Here is a 21,869-nt window from a genome sequence, read left to right as displayed (position 1 = left end):
CCTTTTGCTTATTAAAAAAAGTACAAGAGGGAATTCCCGTCGTGGCTCAGTGGAAATGCATCTGACTAGCACCCATGAAGACGCAAGTTCGATCCCTGGCCTCGCTCAGTGGGTTAAGGATCTGGCGTTGCTGTGAGCTGTGGGGTAGGTGGCAGACGCGGCTCAGATCCCACATTGCTGTGGCCCTACACTGGTGTAGGCCAGTGTCTACAGCTTCAATTCGACCCCTAGCCTGGGAACCTCCATATGCTGCAGGGGGTGGCCCTGAAAAGCAAAAAAAAAAAAAAAAAAAAGAGGAGTTCCCGCCATGGCTGAATGGTTAACAAACCCAACTAGTATCCATGAGGACATGGGTTTGATCCCTGGCCCCACTCAGTGGGTTAAGGATCTGGCATGGCTGTGGCTGTGGTGTAGGCTGGCAGCTGCAGCTCTGATTGGACCCCTAGTCTGAGAACCTCCATATGCCAAGGGTGCAACCGTAAAAAAAAAAAAAAAAAAAAAAAGGGCAAGAGAAAACATTCACAAGTTTGAGAGGTTTGTCACTCACAGATTTCCACTAAAGGAAATTCTAGAGGTTTTTTTTTCAGGCAAAGAAGAAAGCAATCCTGGAGGAAATGCAGAAAGGACTGAAGCACAACCAACGTGGTAAATATGCAGGTAAAATGAAATGTATACATAAAACAAAAGTGTTTTCTGGGGAGACATATATGCACATGTATAACACACACACACCTATGTAGATACACAAACATACATTACACATAAATATATATATCCTACATAATACGTCATTATAAAATATATAATACATAATATGTACATACATGTATATGAGCAAATTTTCTATTAAAAGATTACCCTTTGAAGACAATTTTTGGAGACAACCATAAAATACTATTTTTTAAATTTAATTTTATGGGAGTATAGTTGATGTACAATGTTGTATTAGTTTCAGGTGCACAGCAGTGAATCAGTCATACATATAAACACGTCCATTCTTTTTTCCCATAGAGGTTATTACAAACTATGGCGTGGATTTTCCTGTGCTCTACAGCAGGTTCTCATTAATCCTCTCTTTTATACAGGAGTGTGTATGTGTTATTCTCACCCTCTCAATTCTTCCCTCCCCCCAATGGTTTCACCTATGGTAACCATAAGGTGGGTTCTGAAATCTGTCCATTTGTTTCTGTTTTTTAAAATATGTTCTTTTGTCTCATTTTTATTAGAGTCTACCTATAAGTGATATCATACGATAATTGTCTTTCTCTGACTTCACTTAGTATGATAATCTCTAGACCCATCCACGTTGCTGCATACTATTTAAAATCAGAAAAGATGAGTTAAAATATAAAAAGACATACCACATTCATGGATGGAAGGGCTTATAGCCATTTTACACCTTTCAGATTGGCAGCAATTTGAAAAGCATAGAATACGACCTGGTGACTATGTGGGAAAATGTAAACTTTTCCTCCAAATGCTCATGAAAGTGTAAATTAGTACAGTTTTTTTTTTCAAAGTTTAATATTTAGTCAAATGGAAAATCTGTATCAGCCAGACTCCAGCTAGGAGACAGAAACGATACCAGTTATTTTAACAGAGAGAACTTATTATAATGAATTTTTAAATAGGAAGTTATTAACTATGTCACTTCAAAGACAAAAAGAGAACGTTAAAAGTATCATGGAGGGAGTTCCTATTGTGGCTCAGCAGGTTAAGAACCTGACATAGCCCCCATGAGGATTTGGGTTCTATTTCTGGCATCACTCAGTGAGTTAAGGATCCTGCGTTGCCATGAGCTGTGGCGTAGGTCACAGATGAGGCTTGGATCCTGCATGGCTGTGGCTGTGGCACAGTCAGGCAGCTGCAGCTCTGATTCGACTCCTAGTCTGGGAACCTCCATATGCCTCGGGTAGGGCCCTAAAAAGGAAAAGAAAAAGAAAAAAATTACCATGGAGGTCGCAACTGCAGAAAGTAGCAGGGCTAGGGTAACAAGGGAAGAAATTGGAATTATTAAAAACAGAAGGGGGAGTTCCCGTCGTGGCGCAGTGGTTAACAAATCCGACTAGGAACCATGAGGTTGCGGGTTCGATCCCTGCCCTTGCTCAGTGGGTTAACGATCCGGCGTTGCCGTGAGCTGTGGCGTAGGTCACAGACGCGGCTCGGATCCCGTGTTGCTGTGGCTCAGGCGTAGGCTGGCAGCTACAGCTCCGATTCGACCCCTAGCCTGGGAACCTCCCATATGCCGCAGGAGCGGCCCAAGAAATGGCAAAAAGACAAAAAAAGTAAATAAATAAAAAATTTTAAAAAATAAAAAATAAAAATAAAAACAGAAGGTAGAGGGAGTTACCTGGTGGCCTAGTGGTTAAGGATCCAGTATTGTCAATGCTGTGGTGCGGGTTCGATCCCTGGCCTGGGAAATTCTGCATGCCATAGGTTCAGACAACTAAAAAAGAAGGTTGGAAACAGGGTCTCACAGGACCGGGATTCATACCTCTAAGGAGGTGGCACCAGCCAGCTGCCACTTGTGTTTCTGAGGGGGTGGGGTGCTAGAAAAGTGCAAACTGCTGCTGCCCAAGTGAAGAAGCAATGATGGGCTGACATTCAGATGAGCAGGGAGCCAACCGAAAGGGGGAAAAAAAGGAGCAAGTCCCTTTTTCCTTACCCAGGCTCAATATTTATATTTCGTATCTCTTATTGGCCAGACCCAACAAAGAGTAGCAGCTGGCAAGACAAAAATGTGTTTCATACACGGTTATGGCCCCAGCATCACAAAGCACATTATAAAAGGGTATGTTTGGAGCTGGGGCATAATAACTGGCATACTGTCTACAGCCCATGACCCATCATTTCCACTTCTAGATTTGAACACAGAAACAATACAAATGTCTTTCACTAGGGGAATGGATATAAATAAATAAATCAGACCTATATTTATCAACCTGGATAGATCTTGGAAAGGTAACATTTCATTTTAAAAAAGAGGCAAGATGCATAACTTTCAAAATAGTGTGATACCAGGAGTTCCCGTCGTGGTGCAGTGGAAATTAATCTGAGCAGGAACCATGAGGTTGCAGGTTTGATCCCTGGTCTTGCTCTGTGGGTTAAGGATCCAGCATTGCCATGAGTTGTGGTGTAGATTCAGATCCTGAATTGCTGTGGCTGTGGCATAAGCTGGCAACTGTAGCTCCAATTTGACCCCTAGCCCGGGAACCTCCATATGCCAGGGATTCGGCCCTAAAAAGCAAAAAAAAAGAAAAAAGAAAAAAGAAAAAAAAAATAGTGTGATACCATTGATGTGAAGTATTTAAAAGAAATGCAGCATTATATATTGCAGGCTTCATATTATACAGAAAAAAACTTAAGGGCTATTAAAATCCTATGTGTTGAAAGTAAAACCTTCAATTTAGAGGAAAGTATAGGAGAATATTAGCACTTTGCAACTGATAATATGAAAACATAAAACCTCAGCAGAAGAAAAGAGTTAACAGAACAAAAGAACAGGAGTTCCCATTGTGGCTCGGTGGTAACAAACCCAACTGGTATCCATGAGGACAAGGGTTTGATTCCTGTCCTCACTCAGTGGGTTAAGGATCTGGCATTGCTATGGCTGTGGTGTAGGCTGGCAGCTGCAGCTCTGATTTGACCCCTAGCCTGGGAACTTCTATATGCTGCAGGTGCGGCCCTAGACAAAAAATAAAATAAATAAAATTTTAAAAAATAAAAAAGTCATAATTTGAGAGAAATTTACAACACTCAGTACGGAAAAGGGATTTTTCTATCCTCATATATTAAAAAAAAAAAGCATTTAAACCAAGAAGTAAAAGATAAACAGCCCATTAGAAAACAATGAGCAAAGGATATGACCAGTCATTGCACAGAAGAATTACACAAATGGCCAGTCAATGAGTAAGCCGATGTTCAACCCCACCACTAATTAGGGAAATCCAAATGAAATGAAAACAACAAGCCATCCCCTAAGGGAATCAGGACAATTTTCACACCAATGAAGGAGCCAAATTGTTACAGGTGTACCCTGTGTGCCCTGGTAAACAGATGCCCCAAAGCATTTGGTCAAATGGTGAGGGGAGTCCTTACAGAAGTTTTCCCCATAGTACAAGGCAAGAAAGGGCTGGCCTATGTGAGTTCTCTGATATTCTGTGAGGTGTGCTTTCTGGCAGAAGGCTTTCCCACATTCTTGATATTCAAAGGGTCTCTCCTGTGTCAATGAGGCATAGTCTCACATAGAAGGCATTTCTGCATTCATGTCATTCATAAAGTTTCTCTCCTATGTGGGTTCTCCGGTGTTGAGAAAGGGATTTCTTCATACTGAAGATTTTTCCACATTCAGTACATTCATAGGGTTTCTCTCCTGAATGCATTCTCTGATGCTCAATGAGGCGTGCTTTGACATAGAAGGCATTACCACATTTATTACATTCATAAGGTTTCTCTCCTGTGTGAATTCGCTGATGTATTCCCAGAGATGAGTGCACTCTGAAAGATTTCCCACATTCATTACACTGATATGGTTTTTCACCTGTGTGAGTTCTCTGGTGATTATTGAGAGTCATCTTCATTCTGAAGAATTTCCCACAGTCACCACATTTATAGGGTTTCTCACCTGTGTGAATTCTTTGATGCTGATTTAGGGATTTTTTGGCACGAAAGTTTTTCCCACAATCACCACATTCATAGGGTTTCTCCCCTGTGTGAGTTCTCTGGTGTTGGGTAAGGGATATCTTAACTCGAAATGTTTTCCCACATTCGCCACATTCATAGGGTTTCTCCCCTGTGTGAGTTCTCTGATGAATCATCAGGGTTGCCTTCTCAGAAAAGGTTTTCCCACACTCAGTGCATTCATAGGGTCTCTCTCCTGTGTGTGTTCTCTGATGTAGAATGAGTTGAGACTTCCTGCCAAAAGATTTTCCACATTCGTTACACTCAAAGGGTTTCTCCCCTGTGTGGGTTTTCTGATGAGCAATGAGGTATGATCTGGCACTAAAGGTTTTTGCACATTCACCGCATTTATAGGGTCTCTCTCCTGTGTGTATTCTCAGATGTTCAATAAGGTTTGACTTCCTGCAGTAAGTCTTCCCACACTCATGACATTCAAAGTTTTTCTCTCCTTTGTGTGTTCTTTTTTGTCCAACAAAGCCTGTTCTCTTGTAGAAGGCTTTCCCATAGTCAACAGTTTGATCCAAAGATTGAATCTTCTGATGCTGAAGGTCATTATCATGCCTGAGGCCATTACCTCCAACAGAATTGTTGGCACACAGCAGTGAGAGAGAGCCTTTAAAAACAAATCAAGTCGTGTCACTCTCACCCAAAAGCCAACACAGGCTTTCCCTTGTCACAGTATAAAATTAAAGTACTTAACAAAGCCTATAAAACTCTACATAATTTGGGAGTTCCTGTCATGGCGCAGTGGAAACGAATCTGACTGGGAACCATGAGGTTGCGGGTTCAATCCCTGGCCTCGCTCAGTGGGTTAAGGATCCGGCATTGCCATGTAGTGTAGGTCGCAGATGCAGCTCAAATCTGTCATTGCTGTGGCTCTGGCGTAGGCTGGCAGCAACAGCTCCGATTAGACCCCTAGCCTGGGAATCTCCACATGCTGTGGGTGTGGCCCTCAAAAAAAGACAAAAGACCAAAAAAAAAAAAAAGTAATTTTAGGAGTTCCCGTTGTGGTGCAGTGGTTAACGAATCCAACTAGGAACCATGAGGTTGCGGGTTCGGTCCCTGCCCTTGCTCAGTGGGTTAACGATCCGGCGTTGCCGTGAGCTGTGGTGTAGGTTGCAGGTGCAGCTTGGATCCTGCGTTGCTGTGGCTCTGGCGTAGGCTGGTGGCCACAGCTCCGATTGGACCCCTAGCCTGGGAACCTCCATATGCCGCAGGAGCAGCCCAAGAAATAGCAAAAAGACAAAAAAAAAAAAACCTCTACATAATTTGGCTCCCATCCAACTCTCCGATATCACCTTTTTTTTGCTTTTTTAGGGTTGCACCCAAGTATATGGAAGTTCTCAAGCTAGAGGTCGAATCAGAGCTGCAGCTGCCAGCCACAGCGACATGGGATCCAAACCGCGTCTGTGACCGACACCACAGCTCATGGCAACGCCAAAATCCCTGACCCACTGAGTGAGGCCAGGGATCAAACCCACATCCTCATGGATACTAGTCAGATTCACTTCCGCTGTGCCACAACAGGAACTCCTGATGTCACCTCTTAACACGCTCACTACCCACCCTTAAGCCACAGCAGCATCTTTGCTATTTCTACGATATATTACTCAGACTAGGCTTGGCGCTTGCTGTTCTCTCTGCTCAGAATACTAAAATTCTGCATGGTTCTGTCTCTCTCACTTCGCTGACATTGGTGCACTAATGTTAACTTCCCCAGGGTCTTCCCCGACCACATTCCCTAAGGGCACAAACCCCATCACTGTCCATCCTTCTTACTTTACCTTGATTTTCTCTTCATTGCCAAACATTATGTATTTGTCTGCTTTCCCTCCTTAGACTTCAAGCACCAGGAGAACAGAGATATTAGTTTATTCACTCCTGATCCCCACACCTAGGATATGACCAGCATACAGCTGACCTGCATTTAAGATTCGGTGGATAGGAGTTCCCGTTGCGGCTCAGCAGTTAATGAATGCAACTCACAACCATGAGGATGCAGGTTCGATCCCTGGCCTCACTCAGTGGATTAAGGCTCCAGCATTGCCGTGAGCTGTGGTGTAGGTCTCAGATGTGGCTCAGATCCCACGTGGCTGTGGCTCTGGCGTAGGCTAGCGGCTACAGCTCTAATTCGACCCCTAGCCTGGGAACCTCCATATGCCATGGGTGTGGCCCTAAAAAGACCAAAAAAAAAAAAAAAGATTCAGTGGATGACCAAATCAGTGCATGAATGAGTGCTTGATAACAGAAGGCATCCACAGCAATGGAGGGAAGGAAGGCAATTGAGAGAACTACTAAAGAGAGACAAACTAGCTAAGAAGGTGAGGCAGGCAGGGAAAGATAAGAGTGGTAAACAGGAGTTCCCATTGTGGCTCAGCAGGTTAAGAACCTGACTAGTATCCATGAGGATGCAGGTTCAATCCCTGGCCTAACTCGGTGGGTTAAGGATCCAGCGTTGCCGTGAGCTGTGGTGTAGGTCGCAGATGTGGCTCCGATTTGACATCTAGCCTGGAAACCGCCCTATGCCACAGGTACAGCCCTAAAAAGACAAAAAAAAAAAGTGGTAAATAAATAACTACAAAAATCAAGAAATAGGAAAGAGCACTTAAGCGTGAGCATGATATCGGGATGTGGGATTGATGTATCTAAAGCCCACAGACCTTCTGGCTTCCAGTCATTTTCAAAGAGCCAGAGTTTCAGAAAAGAGATTCCTGAAAAACAATGGCCCAACGGAACCTTTGGCCTGAATTCCCGAGCTCTTCTCTCCCCTATTTTCCACATGCCGAGTTCTTGCTCACTTACCTGGGTAACTGTGGCCGTAGGATTCCTCCTCTAATATCCACACTTCTTCCCCTCGTTCCAACTTGAAGATCATCTCTGGTTTGGCCACGCAGAGCCCTGTGAATGGGAAGTGACGAAGGATGTGGGCCAAGTTGTCTGAGCCTTGGGGCCCCTGAGAGGGTGCATCTTCATGAGCTGCCCAAGGAAGGGGGCCCATTGAAACCTTTCACTGGGGGAAGTGAGAACGCACACACCCTTCCTGGTGCCCCAGATGGAGAAATCATCTGTGACCCTTGAATCTAGAACTGAAGAATCACTGAACTCTTTTTTTTTTGGGTCTTTTTGCCTTTTCTAGGGCCGCTCCCGTGGGATATGCAGGTTCCCAGGCTAGGGGTCCAATCGGAGCTGCAGCCAACGGCCTACGCCAGAGCCACAGCAACGCAGGATCCAAGCCGCGTATGCGACCAACACCACAGCTCATGGCAATGCCAGATCCTTAACCCACTGAGTAAGGCCAGGGATCGAACCTGCAACCTCATGGTTCCTAGTCAGATTCGTTAACCACTGTGCCACGATGGGAACTCCAAGAATCACTGAACTCTACAAAGGCGGCACAGCTTATAGCAACCAAGGAAGGAAACACACGTGACCAGGAATTACATGAACAATGATCCTCACCCACAGATGCCAGGTTGCTGTAGTTCTCCAGCATCACATCCTTGTGCATGGTCCTTTGGGCAGGGTCCAGCCTGTGCCACTCTTGTCGGGTAAAATCCACAGCCACATCCTCGAATGACACAGATCCCTGTAACAACAATCTGCAATGATCAGAATGGGACACACGGAAAAGATGTGTAGAGTGTTCCCATCGTGGCGCAGCTGTTAACAACTAGCATCCATGAGGATGCGGGTTCAATCCCTGGTCTCGCTCAATGGGTTAAGGATCTGCCATTGCCAGGAGCTGTGGTGTTGGTTGCAGACATGGCTCGGATTCCAGAGTGCTGTGGCTGTGGTGTAGGCCGGCAGCTACAGCTCCAATTGGACCCCTAACCCGGAAACATCCATATGTTGGGGGTGTGGCCCTAAAAAGATCAAAAAAAAAAAAGACAAAAAATGTGTTGGAACAAATTCTTTCTGTCTGTCTTTTTAGGGTCACACCTGCAGCATATGGAAGTTCCCAGGCTAGGGGTAGAATCGGGACTACAGCTGCCAGCCTATGCCACAGTCATAGAAACACCAGATCTGAGCCGCCTCTTCGACCTACACCACAGCTCACAGCAATGCCAGATCCTTAACCCACTGATCGAGGCCAGGGATCGAACCTGCGTCCTCATGGATACTACTCAGCTTCGTTTCTGCTGAGCCACGACAGGAACTCTGGGAATGAATTCTTTCAATAGAGCATGATTGACAGTTGAGTAGAAAAAGCTACAAAAAAAAAAAAAGCATAACATGAGAGTTATGAGTTAATTTTTTTTTTTGCTTTTTAGGGCCATACCCATGGCATATGGAAGTTCCCATGCTCGGGACTGAACCAAAGCTACAGCTCCCGGCCACAGCCACAGCCACGGCCACAGCCATACTGTGGGATCCAAGTAGCATCTGTGACCTACACCACAGCTCATAGCAATGCCAGATCCCCGACCCACTGAGTGAGGCCAGAGATCAAACCTGTATCCTCAGGGATACCAGTCGGATTCGTTTCTGCTGTGCCACAACGGGAACTCCCATGAGCTAAATTTTATTTGGGGCAAAATGAGAACTATAGCCCAGGAGAGGGTCTCTCAGATAGCTCTGTGGAACTGTTCCAAAGAGGCAGTGGGAAGGTCAATATTATACATGACTTGAGCGAAGCGGGGTACACGCAATCAAGAACACTTTTTTTTTGTCTTTTTGCCTTTTCTAGGGCCACTCCTGTGGCATATGGAGGTTCCCAGGCTAGGGGTTGAATCGGAGCTGTAGCCGCCGGCCTACGCCAGAGCCACAGCAATGCAGGATCCGAGCCGCATCTGCAACCTACACCACAGCTCACGGCAACGCCGGGTCCTTCACCCACTGAGTAAGGCCAGGGATCGAACCTGTCACCTCATGGTTCCTAGTTGGATTCGTTAACCACTGCACCACGACGGGAACTCCAAGAACACATTTTTGCAGGTTGCCGCTAGCGTCAGGAAGGTCCCTGCTTGTCGCGAGGCACAACTGTCAACGATTTTAGTGCTTTTGTCGATATGAGAAGATGCAAGAATTTGGGCTCATAACATCTCCCCCAAACATCTAACTCTCTGAAGGCCTATTCTGCCAGTTTTTCCCAGAGCACAGAGGGCCTCGCTCCTGATGCCCGACCTGAACTCCTTCCAGGGGGTGTTGAAAGTCAGCGACTGTAAGTGGCTGGTGACCTAACCCTCGTAGGGGCAGATGGTGAGAGACAATGTTTACTTGGCACTGGACATGGGACTGTCTTGCCTGATATTATACTTTGTGGGAAGAAAAGCCAGAACAGCCCTGCTAGTACATTTAATTTTTCAATTCACGAAGAAAAGACCCCTGACTTTTGAGCTATCACTATGCACCTGAACTTATCCCAGCTGCTGGGGAAACAGATAAAGTGCTTGCTTTCAAGCAGCTCGTACCCCAGTAAGGAGACTGGTACAGGCATGCCTTGTTTTACTGCGTTTTGTTTTATTTTACTTTATTTTATTTTTGACTTTTTAGGACCACAGGTGCTGCCTTAGGAAGTTCCCAGGCTAGGGGTTGAATTGGAGCTGCAGCTGCCAGCCTACACCACAGCCACAGCAACTCGGGATCCAAGCCGTGTCTGCAAGCTACACCACAGCTCATGGCAACGCCAGATCCTTAATCCACTGAGCAAAGCCAGGGATCGAACCAGCGTCCTCACAGATACCAGTCGGGCTTATTACCACGGAGCCACAACGGGAACTCCTACTTTGTTTTTTTGTGCTTCACACAGATACTGCAGTGTTTTATTTTTTAACAAACTGAAGGTTTGTAGCCACTTTCCATTGTCAAATGATGGTTAGCATTCTTTAGCAACCAAGTCTTTTTAAATTAACGTCTTTTTTTTTTTTTACATAATCCTATTGTACACTTGATAGACTACAGTATAATGTCAAAATAACTTTTTTTTTTTTTTTTTTGCTTTTTAGGGCCGCCCCTGAGGCATAGGGAAGTTCCCAGGCTAGGGGTTGAATCGAGCTGCATGTGCCGGCCACAGCCACAGCCACAGCAATGCCAGATCCTTGACCCACTGAGCAAGGCCAGGGCTCAAATCCGCATCCTCACTGATACTAGGTTTGTTTCCACTGTGCCACAATGGGAACTCTTCAATGTAACTTTCACGTGCACTGGGAAACCAAAAAATTCACGTGACTCGCTTTATTACGGTATCTGCTTCACGGTGGTAGTCTGGAACCGAACCTGCAACATCTTGGAGGTATGCCTGTACATGAACACGTACCTGTGATGAGATGTTACAGGAGCTATGCTGGACAGGTGTACAGGATGCAAAGGGCTCACACAAGGGACGGAATGAGATTCCACCTTGTGTTATCAGACTGACCTTCACTTGGGAAGGTAGATCTTTAAATCTTTCAATAAGAATATAGTCTCTCTTAAAAAAAAAATAGGGGGCAGTAGCAGGAGCAAATGCACGAAGGAGTTCCCATTGTGGCTTAGCGGGTTAAGAACCTGACATAGTGTCCATGAGGAAGTTGGTTTGATCCCCAGCTTTGCTCAGTGGGTTAAGGATCTGGTATTGCTACAAGCTGTGGTGTAGGGTGGAGATGTGGCTCAGACCCAAACTAGAGTTTAGAAATAGATTCACATGTATATGGTCAACTGATGTCTGACAAAGGCGTTAAGAATATTCGGTGGAGAGGAGTTCCCGTCGTGGCGCAGCAGAAACGAATCTGACTAGGAACCATAAGATTGCAGGTTCAATCCCTCGCCTTGCTCAGTGAGTTAAGGATCTGGCGTTGTTGTGGCTGTGGTGTAGGCTGGCAGCTGAAGCTCCGATTGGACCCCTAGCCTGGGAACTTCCACATGCCATGAGTGTGGCCCTAAAAAGCCAAAAAAAAAAAAGAATATTCGGTGGAGAGATGATAGTCTTCTCTACACAGTCATATCCAGGAAAACTTCAAATTTCCTGAAGGATATTTACTGAAACGTCAAGACATTATCTCCAGAAGCTGAGATTATGAGGACTTTTCAAATTAAAGTTTTTTTTTCTTTTTAGGACTGCACCTGAGGCATATGGACATTCCCAGGCTAGGGGTCCAACTGGAGCTACAGCTGCCGCCTTATGCCACAACAGCAATGCCAGATCCTTAACCCACTGTTCGAAGCCAGGGATCAAACCCTTGTCCTCATGGATACTAGTCAGGTTCATTACTGCTGAGCCATAACAGAAACTCCCTCAAATTAAAATTTTTAGGGAGTTCCCATTGTGATGCAGCGGAAACGAATCCAACTAGGAACCGTGAGGTTGCAGGTTCGATCCCCAGCCTCGCTCAGTGGGTTAAGGATCCAGCATTGCCGTGAACTGTGATGTAGGTCCCAGATGCAGCTAGGATCTGGCATTGCTGCGGCTGTGGTGTAGGCTGGTGGCTACAGCTCCAATTCGACCTGGGAACCTCCATATGCTGGAGGTGTGGCCCTTACGAGCAGGAAAAAAAAAAAATCTGACTGCAGCAGCTCGGGTTGCTGCTACGGTGCAGGTTCCAGCCCTGACCCGTCGCAGTAGGTTAAAGGATCTGGCATTGCCACAGCTGTGGCATAGGTCACAGCTACAGCTCAGATTTAATCCCTAGCCCAGGAACTTCCATATGCTGCAGGTGCGGCCATAAATATATATATATATATATATATAGTGACACATATGATCCACGGAGGGTAGCTAATAAATCCAACAAAAATCTAAGGGTTCAGTCAAATGGTGAAATTCCTAGGAATATCCTGGGCAGGAGCCACCCATGACATTCCACAGGCAAAAAAAAAAAAAAACTGCTGTTCTACCTTCGGTACTGAGAAGAAACACAGCACCTGACACTTGGATTTTGAAGGATCCATCTTCCACGTCTGCAAATGTTGCTGGCTCCTCTCTATAAAATGACCCCAAAGAAGGCCACATTTATGGCCAACAAGCACATGAAAAAAAAATGCTCAACATCACTGAGAAATGCAAATCAAAACCACCACGAGATCACCTCACGCCAGTCAGAATGGCCATCATTCATAAGTCCACATGCAACAGATGCTGGAGGGGGTGTGGAGTCATGACCAACATGCCTACATTCTAAAACTTGTGTTGATGGTTTCTTCTTTTTACTGCCATTTATCCTAATATTTTTTATATATAATGATTTTTATTTTTTTCATTGCAGCTAATATTTATCTATTTATATGTAGAGCTTCCTAAAAACCACAGGAAAACAAAATTAACAAGTAAATAAATGAACAAATAAAAACTGTGGGAGATGTGGCCATTTCTCTCTTTTTTTTTTGTCTCTTCTAGGGCCGCACCCACGGCATATGGAGGTGCCCAGGCTAGGGGTCTGATCGGAGCTGTAGCCGCCAACCTACACCACAGCCACAGCAACGAGGGATCCGAGCCACGTCTGCGACCTACACCACAGCTCACAGCAACACCAGATCGCAGCTGTGGCTCAGAATCCATCCCCAGCCTGGGAACTTCCATATGCCAGGCGTGTGGCTGGAAAAGAAAAGGTAGGTGTTCTCTTATGGCACAGCAGGTTAAAAATCTGGTGCTATCAGTTCAATGACTTGGGTCACTTCTGTGGTGTGGGTTCGGTCCCTGGCCCAGGAACATCTCCATGCTGTGGGCTGGCCAAAAAGATAGAAAGAAAGTAGGCTGATTTCTGCTTCTGGGAAAATAGAGTAAATATATTTTCCGTATTTCTCCTTGCTAACTCTGAAAACTCTGAACACCATACAGAAAACAAAGTTCTAATTTGAAAAGATACATGCATCTCATTGGTCACAGCAGCACTGTTTACAATAGTCAAGACCTGGAAGGGAGTTCCCATAGTCGCTCAGCAGAAACGAATCCGACTAGGAACCATGAAGGTTCAGGTTTGATCCCTGGACTCACTCAGCAGGTGAAGGATCCGGTGTTGCCATGAGCTGTGGTGTAGGTTGCAGACGCGCCTCGGATGCTGTGGCTGTGGTGTGGGCCGGCAGCTACACCTCCAATTTGACCCTTAGCTTGCGAACTTCCATATATCAGGGGTGCAGACCTAAAAAGCAAAAAAAAAAAAAAAAAAAAAAAAAGGAAGCAACCTGTATCCATCAACAGAGGAATGGAGAAAGAGGATGTGAGAGAGATATATATATATAATAGAATACTACTCAGCCATAAAAAAGAATGAAATAATGCAGTTTGCAACAATATGGATGGACCTAGAGATAATGACACTGAGTGAAGTAAGAAAAAGACAAATATTATATGATATCAGTTATACGTGGGATCTCAAAGAGTACAAACGAACTTACTTATAAAACTGAAAAAGGTTCACAGATATAGAAAAAAATTATGGTTACCAAAGAGGAGGGAAGGAAGGGTAAATTGAGAATATGGGATTAACTGATACGCAGTACCATATATAAAAGAGATAAACAATGAGGATTTACCGTATAGCCACAAGGAACTATACGCCTCCCACCCAAAAAAGAAGAAAAGACTCCTGTCAGTTTGGGAGAAGGCAGGCCAATGAGGGAACTCGGAATCTGCAGAAGACATCATAGCACTGATTCCCTTGAGTTATCTTTTTCACTCATATATCCCAGACTAGGTGCTGGAGAAGCTGGCAACCCCAAATGCCAAGGGGCACAGACCAAAACTGCTCCAAGAAAGCCTGCTCTCTCCAGTCAAAGGACCAGGAAAAGGGCAACACAGCAAGATAGGAATTTTGATTGATTGATGATTGATTGATTGATTGATTGATTTTTTAGGGCTGCACCTGCAGCATATGGAAGTTCCCAGGCTAGGGGTCCAATTAGAGCTGCAGCCGCCAGCCTACACCACAGCCACAGCCATGCGGGATCCGAGCCACATCTGCGACCTACACCGCAGCTCACAGCAATGCCAGATCCTTCACCCACTGAGCAAGGCCAGGGATTGAACCCGTGTCCTCATGGATACTAGCCAAATTCATTACCACTGAGCCACAACGGAAACTCCCAGGAAATTGTTCAATCATCACCTTACGCCAAACAAGCACCGTGGAAAAACCTGTGGGTTCCAAATCCATCCCATCAGCAAAAGCCAAGTGGGGAGCATACGCTTGCACAATAGTCTGGCTCTACCCAAGCGCTAACTCCCCTACAACACGAGGTGGTATCAGAAAAAGACCGAATGGGGCGGGGAGCTAAAGCTCAACCCATGTGGGCAGGAATGACTTCCTTACTTAGTGCTGTCAGTGCAGAAACTGGACTTCCGATCCCAAATCACCAATGACAAGGCATATCCTTCCTCTGCCCTGCTGGTGTCAGAGAAGGCCTAGTGGAGAGTCAGGACTGTCACCACTGTCAAGGAGCAGCAAGCCCCCCAACTCCACATGGCATCAGTGGAGGCAATGGGAAGCCGTAATTAGGCACCAGTCCATCTCCCACCCAGGGAGGCATCAGGGGAGACACAGTGGAAAGCTGGAGCTCCAGTCCTGCCCAGAAGTGATGAGGAGCTCCCCACCCTGGCTGCGAAGGTAAGCCAAATGGGAAGCCTGGACTTCTTCCACCCTCTGGCACTTAAGGAGGTTGGCGCCCTCTCTTCCCCAGCTGGAGTGAAGTCAGAGGAAGCCAACCAACCCAGGTTTAAATAAGGACAAGGGAGTTCCTGTCGCGGCTCAGCGGAAATGAATCGGACTGAGATCCATGAGGACACAGGTTCCATCGCTGGCCTTGCTCAGTGGGTTAAGGATCCAGCGTTGCTGTGAGCTTCGGTGTAGGTTGCAGATGCGGCTCGGATCCCGCGTGGCTGTGGCTCTGGCATTGGCTGGCGGCTACAGCTCTGATGAGACCCCTAGCCTGGGACCCTCCATAGGCTGCAGGTTTGTCCCTAGAAAAAGGCAAAAAGACAAAAAAAAAAGAATAGAAATAAAAATACAGAGGAACACCCTCAATTTGATAAAGGATCTAAAACAAAACTGCAGCTAATGTCACAGTTCATGGTAGAAGATTGAACATCAAGAGCAAGGCAAGGAGATCCATTCTCACAACTCTCATTCAACAGTGCTGGCCGTTCTGACCTGTACAATAAGGCAAGCAATGGAAATGAAAGGCGTACAGAATAAAATGGAAGAAATAAAACTGTCCCTATTTCCAGATGACAAGGTCACAGAAAGCAGATAAACATACAGCCACCGCGTGCATGCCTGTATGTCAGAAATGACAACATGGACTCCCAAGTAAAGAGAATAAAATCATTTATAATTACACGGAAGTATGCATAAATCCAACAAAACTAAAAAAGCAAGCAGACATTCGTTAGATACTGCAACATACTAGCAATCTTTGTGTGTGTGTGTGTGTGTGTGTGTGTGTGTGTGTGTGTCTTTTCTAGGGCCGCACCCGTAGCATATGGAGGTTCCCAGGCTAGGGGTCGAATCAGAGCTGTAGCTGCCGGCCTACACCACAGCCACAGCAACGTGGGATCCGAGCCGCGTCTGCAACCTACACCCCAGCTCATGGCAATGCCAAATCCTCAACCCACTGAGCGAGGCCAGGGATGGAACTCGCAACCTCATGGTTCCTAGTCGGATTCGTTAACCACTGCGCCACGACGGGAACTCCATACTAGCAATCTTGAGAAAGAAGAACAAAGCCGGAGGTATCACACGCTCTGATTTCAAACTACAGTTGACCCTTAAAGAATGAGAGATTGGGGGCATCGACCCTCCATGAAGGTGAAAATCCACATATGACTTAGAGCTGGCTCTCCACGTACCCAGTTCCTCCTTATCCCCAGTTTCTCTGTATCCACAGAGTCAACCAATTCAACCCCTAGCGTGGAACCTCCATATGCCATGGGTGCGGCCCTGAAAAGACAAAAAAAAAAAAAAAAGATGAAAAAATGAAACTAGAGCACTGTCTTACACCATATAAAAAAGTAACTCGGAGTTCCCATCGTGGCACGGCGGAAACAAATCCAACTAGGAACCATGAGTTTGCAGGTTCGATCCCTGACCTTGTTCAGTGGGTTAAGGATCCGGTGTTGCCGTGAGCTGTGGTGTAGGTCGCAGATGCAGCTCGGATCTGGCATTGCCGTGGCTGTGGCACAGGCTGGCAGCTACAGCTCTGATTCTACCCCTAGCCTGGGAACCTCCATATGCCGTGGGAGCAGCCCAAGAAATAGCAAAAAAGACAAAAAAAAAAAAAGAAAATCATGGACTTGGAGAAGAGACTTGTGGTTGCCAAGGGGGGGGGGGGGAGTGGGATGGATGGGGAGCTTGGGGTTCATAGATGCAGACTATTGCCTTTGGAATGGATTAGCAATGAGATCCTGCTGTGTAACCTTGGAACTCTGTCTAGTCACTTATGATGGAGCCTGATAATGTGAGAAAAAAGAATGTATGCATGTATGTGTAACTGGGTCACCATGCTATACAGTAGAAAAAAAAATAATGTATTGGGGAAATAAAAAAATAAATGAATAAAAAAACAAAGAAGAAGAAAAAGAAAAGATCTGTCCACACAAAAACCTGTACATCCCTGATCATAACAGGTTTTTTTTTTTTGTCTTTTTAGGGCCACACCTATGGCACATGGAGGTTCCCAGGCTAGGGGATGAATCGGAGCTGTAGCTGCTGGCCTACACCACAGCCAGATCTGAGCCGTATCTGCGACCTACACCACAGTTCACAGCAACGCCAGCTCCTTAACCCACTGAGTAAGGCCAGCGATCAAACCTGTGTCCTCATGAATGCTAGTCAGATTCATTTCTGCTGAGCCACGACGGGAACTGTGAGCTGTGGTGTAGGTCACAGACACGGCTCAGATCTGGTGTTGCTGTGGCGGTGGTGTAGGCCAGTGGCTACAGCTCCGATTAGACCCTAGCCTGGGAACCTCCATATGCCGCAGGTGTGGCCCTAAAAAGACAAAAGACAAAAAAAAATGTGTCCAAAAAACTAAAGAAAGAAAAAAATGGGAAAAAGTAGGCTCCTCCTCCTTACCTCAAATGATCTGCTAGGTTGTCCTGGAACCAGAGCAGGAAATCTCTGGGGCAATTTCCCATCAGCTGGCATGTTCACTCTGGGTGCCAGCCCACCTTCCAAAGCTGGAGAGGTCTCCGTAGGTGGGCTGTAGTCAGAATGAATGGATGAACCCACAGCCTCCAAGAAGGAGACAGCTCAACAGCTCCACAGAGACACCAACAAATCCTAAAAGGACAGCATCCATGTCAGCAGTGCCACCCCACATTGGCCCCACAAAAGTTGAGCAACTCCCACACTGCGTATTAAGAGTGGTGGATTATTGACGCAATCATGATATCTGGAGTCAAATGAATGAGCTCAGAGTCCCTTATTCTTGGGTAGCTCCACAGGGGGTGCTTTACACTTTACCCAACCAGCCCCCCCTCCCCAATGCCAGGTTCAAGGCAGATCTGGGCTTGAAGAGAAAACCTAGAAACCTAGTGAATGAAAAGGGATCTCTTCTGCCCACTTAACTACTTCGTCACTTGCATTTTGCCAAAAGTTTTGCTCTGGCTGTAGGTTCAAAGGATGCCTCGGCAAAAAAGACACCACACTTCACACGAATAGAACAGTTTCAGTTCAATTTTAATGGAAAAATGATCAGAAAGCAAGAAATGGAGCGAGGAAAGAAGACGCAAAAGCATTTACATCACCCAGTTGGGCCAACAGCTACACGGAGACTCCAACAGCGCTGGGAAGTCCCCAAAACAGCAATCTGGAGCCCCAGTTGGGAATAGGTCCCAGGCGGTGCATGCAGCCCATGGGTGAGACTTCAGATGGCAGCTTGAGGGAGTCCTGCTTATCATATCAGGCCACAAACTGATACCATCAGTTTGCGTGCAATTGTGCCACTCTCTTGCTTTTTTTTTTTTTTTCAAGGATGCTGTTTTACTTTGTGTGTCATAAGAATTTCCAGACCCTGGGGAACTGGCCAGGGTCTCAGGGCTCAAGAAATTCCAGAGCACACTCCCTTTCTTAAATCTCAAGTGTTGCCAGACTTGCTGGTGGCATTTCAGAAGCAAGCACCATAGCTCAGGCAAGGTCGCATCAGTCAGAGTCCTAATATCGCCTCTGAAGCCTGAACAGGATGACTTGACTAGTTTCCCCCACCACTTTAGAGTGAAAAATCCCTCTGAAATTCTCCTATGGGGAGGAGTTCCTGTCGTGGCTCAGTGGTTAACAAACCCAACTGGTATCCATGAGGATGCAGGTTCGATCCCTGGCCTCACTCAGTGGGTTCAGGATCCAGCATTGCTGTGGCTGTGGTGTAGGCCGGCAGCTGTAGCTCTGATTCAACTCAGCCTGGGAACTTCCATATGCTGCAGGTACAGCCCTAAAAAGCAAACAAACAAACAAAAAAAAGTGAAAAATAAAAATAAAATTTTCTGTGGGGGAGGTCTCAGCCCCTTCTTTCCAGAAGATGATTCAACATTAATAACATTTATCAAATCAATGAATCAGAGGGGAGAGGAAACTTGCTGCTTTTAACTTACACCACCAAAAAAAAGCATCTGACACAATTCAACAGTCATTACTCATAACTCAAACTAAAATCAGGGAAGAAGTAAATCACTTAAATATCCAAAAAATCATTTACAAAACATACCCCTGAAATACTATGCTAAAAAGTAAAATGATGGGACAATTGCCATCAACATTAGTAAAAAGATAGAGATGTCCGATACAGCTCAAAATTGTTTTTCTGGGAGTTGCCGTGATGGTACAATGGGATTAGCGGCATCTCTACAGCACCAGGACCCAGGTTTGATTCCCAGCCCCGCTCAGTGGATTAAAGTATCCAATGTCGCATTGCAATTGCAGCTCACATCTGATCCCTGGCCTGGGAACTCGATATGCCACAAGGTGCCCCTCCACACAAAAAAATTTGTTTTCCTGGCTCTAGCTCACGCAGTAGAAGATGAAATAATCAGAATAAATATTACAAAGAAATGAAAATGTTGCTTTCTTTGCCAGTGATCTGATTTTGTACATAGAAAAGCTATCAGACTACCAGAATTCAGAGGGTAATTTGTTAAGGGGCTGGATACAAGATAAAATTATAAGAGAAGACAGTTTTTTCTTCTATAGTAACAATGACCAAATGAAAATGGAAAAAATCCATTAGTAATGACAGCATAAAAATATAAAATATGGGAGTTCCCGTCGTGGCGCAGTGGTTAACAAATCCGACTGGGAACCATGAGGTTGCGGGTTCGGTCCCTGCCCTTGCTCAGTGGGTTAACGATCCGGCGTTGCCGTGAGCTGTGGTGTAGGTTGCAGACGCGGCTCGGATCCCGCGTTGCTGTGGCTCTGGCGTAGGCCGGTGGCTACAGCTCCGATTCAACCCCTAGCCTGGGAACCTCCATGTGCAGCGGGAGCGGCCCAAGAAATAGCAACAACAACAACAACAAAAGACAAAATATATATATATATATATATATATATATAATATGTAAAATAAACTTTTTAAAGAGTTGGACCTACATAACTAAAAATTAAAAAAGTCGACAAATATAATCACACAGACATACCATATCCCTGGATAAGATTGATTAATAAAAATGCCAACTCTCCCAAAAAGCATTATAGAAATGTAAAGAATAAATAAAAAAGAAACATTAAACACAAGGGTCAGTAATAATGAGACGGTGTATATAACATGTGGAATGCAGCTACAGAGATTTTTAAAGGGAAATTCATGATCTTAAATGTCTTTTAACAAAGAAAGGCTGAACAGTAATGAATTAACCACCAATTTCAGAAGTTAGATAAAAGAGAAAACAGTAAGATGGCAGCAATTAAGAAAACAGAAAATAAAGGTACATCAGAGAGGATAAACAAAGCCAGAAGTTGGTTCTTGGAAAGGCTAATAAAATTAGCAAATCTCTAGGGAGACTGAGGGAAAAAATCTAAACACACACACTATTAAGACTTAGCAAGACGCAGCAAGGAATCTAAAAATTGACAACCCCAGATGGCTGTATCTCTGACCCGCACAGATTCCCATTCACCAGATTATTTAATTCCCCACCAACGGACCCCACAAACTGACAGTTTGTCACTCCCAAAAGCCAGCAAAGCCGTCACCTCAAAAATCACTGATGACTCTCAGGGCACAAACCCTCACGCACTCGCTTGAGTGCCCCGCGCCTACAAGACTTAAACAGCCTCTGAGGGCTACTTCCGTTTCCTGTCCTCACCTCTGACACTGCCCTTTCTAGAGCTGTTGCTGTCACAAACGGTCACACAAGAGCTCTGTGTGGTCTACTCACTCTTAACAAGGTGCAGTTACGGATCTGCAGAGACTTTGTCCATGAGCTTCGGTGCCGGGCGAGGAATATGGCTGCGCCGAGGCGTTCCCCCCTGAAGGCCGCCATCTTTGCATCCATTCCGTACAGTGGGCTGTTCCATAGAAGGCGGGGGAGGGGGGGGTCGTCTTTCAAGAGTAGAAACTTTCTGAAGGCAAGCTTCTGGGAGAAGCTGGTCTTCGGAACTGGGTTCTACGGGTCTGTGCAAAGTTTACAGAAGCAGAGGTGCCAAATCCCATGTCCAGGAGAAGGGGAGATGGGTCTTGATCTTCAAGGGAGACATCACGAGGGGGGGGGGGGGGTCAGGATTACAGTTTCCTTCTTGGGAGACTAGAAGGAGAAGTTAGGATGGTTCAGTCCCCCTCCTGGCTGATACCACTGGGCAAAAGAGAGAGAGGTCAGGGTGGTACAACCCTCTCCTTGGAGATACCACTGGGAAGGGGGGGAAAAGTCAGGAGCCCCTCCTGGGCGATACCACCGGAGAAAAGAGCGGAGGAGTCAAGGTGGTATAGTCTCCTTTGGGGACTTGAATTGGTAAAGAAGGGCCTTTAATCCCCCTCAATCTCCATGACCCCACTGAAATGATGGTAGCTAAGACATAATAATACTAGACTTTGGTATGAACAACTAGTGTGTTTCAGCAAATTATCAAGAGAAAAATATTTAGAAAACCTTACAAGCACACTTTCTAAGACAATGCATCGCCAAGACATGCCCCCACTACCGGCTGTCAAGCAGGTTAGCCTCTCTTACGTGGACATTCAGGAGCTACCACTGACTTCGGGGAGAGAAGAGAATTTGGGGTGTTCTTCACCTCTGAACTCATTCCTTAAAACCTGGTCCTAGGAGTTCCCGTCGTGGCGCAGTGGTTAACGAA

The 21,869-nt window shown here is 45.7% G+C and overlaps 1 protein-coding gene across 1 annotated transcript; it reads right to left on the bottom strand.

Annotated features, from left to right (window-relative positions):
* Positions 1–583: 583 nt before the first annotated feature.
* ZNF157 (zinc finger protein 157) lies at positions 584–17,767 on the bottom strand. The gene is given in 6 exon segments (XM_047764194.1): positions 584–605; positions 4,005–4,226; positions 4,228–5,293; positions 7,483–7,578; positions 8,140–8,266; positions 17,664–17,767. Coding segments are annotated over 6 exon segments (1,605 nt in total). The 5' UTR covers positions 17,736–17,767.
* Between the last annotated feature and the right edge of the window lie 4,102 nt (positions 17,768–21,869).

This window comes from Phacochoerus africanus, chromosome X (genome assembly GCF_016906955.1).
Source record: "Phacochoerus africanus isolate WHEZ1 chromosome X, ROS_Pafr_v1, whole genome shotgun sequence".
Classification (NCBI taxonomy): domain Eukaryota; kingdom Metazoa; phylum Chordata; class Mammalia; order Artiodactyla; family Suidae; genus Phacochoerus; species Phacochoerus africanus.
This window is presented reverse-complemented; position numbering and strand designations above follow the sequence as displayed.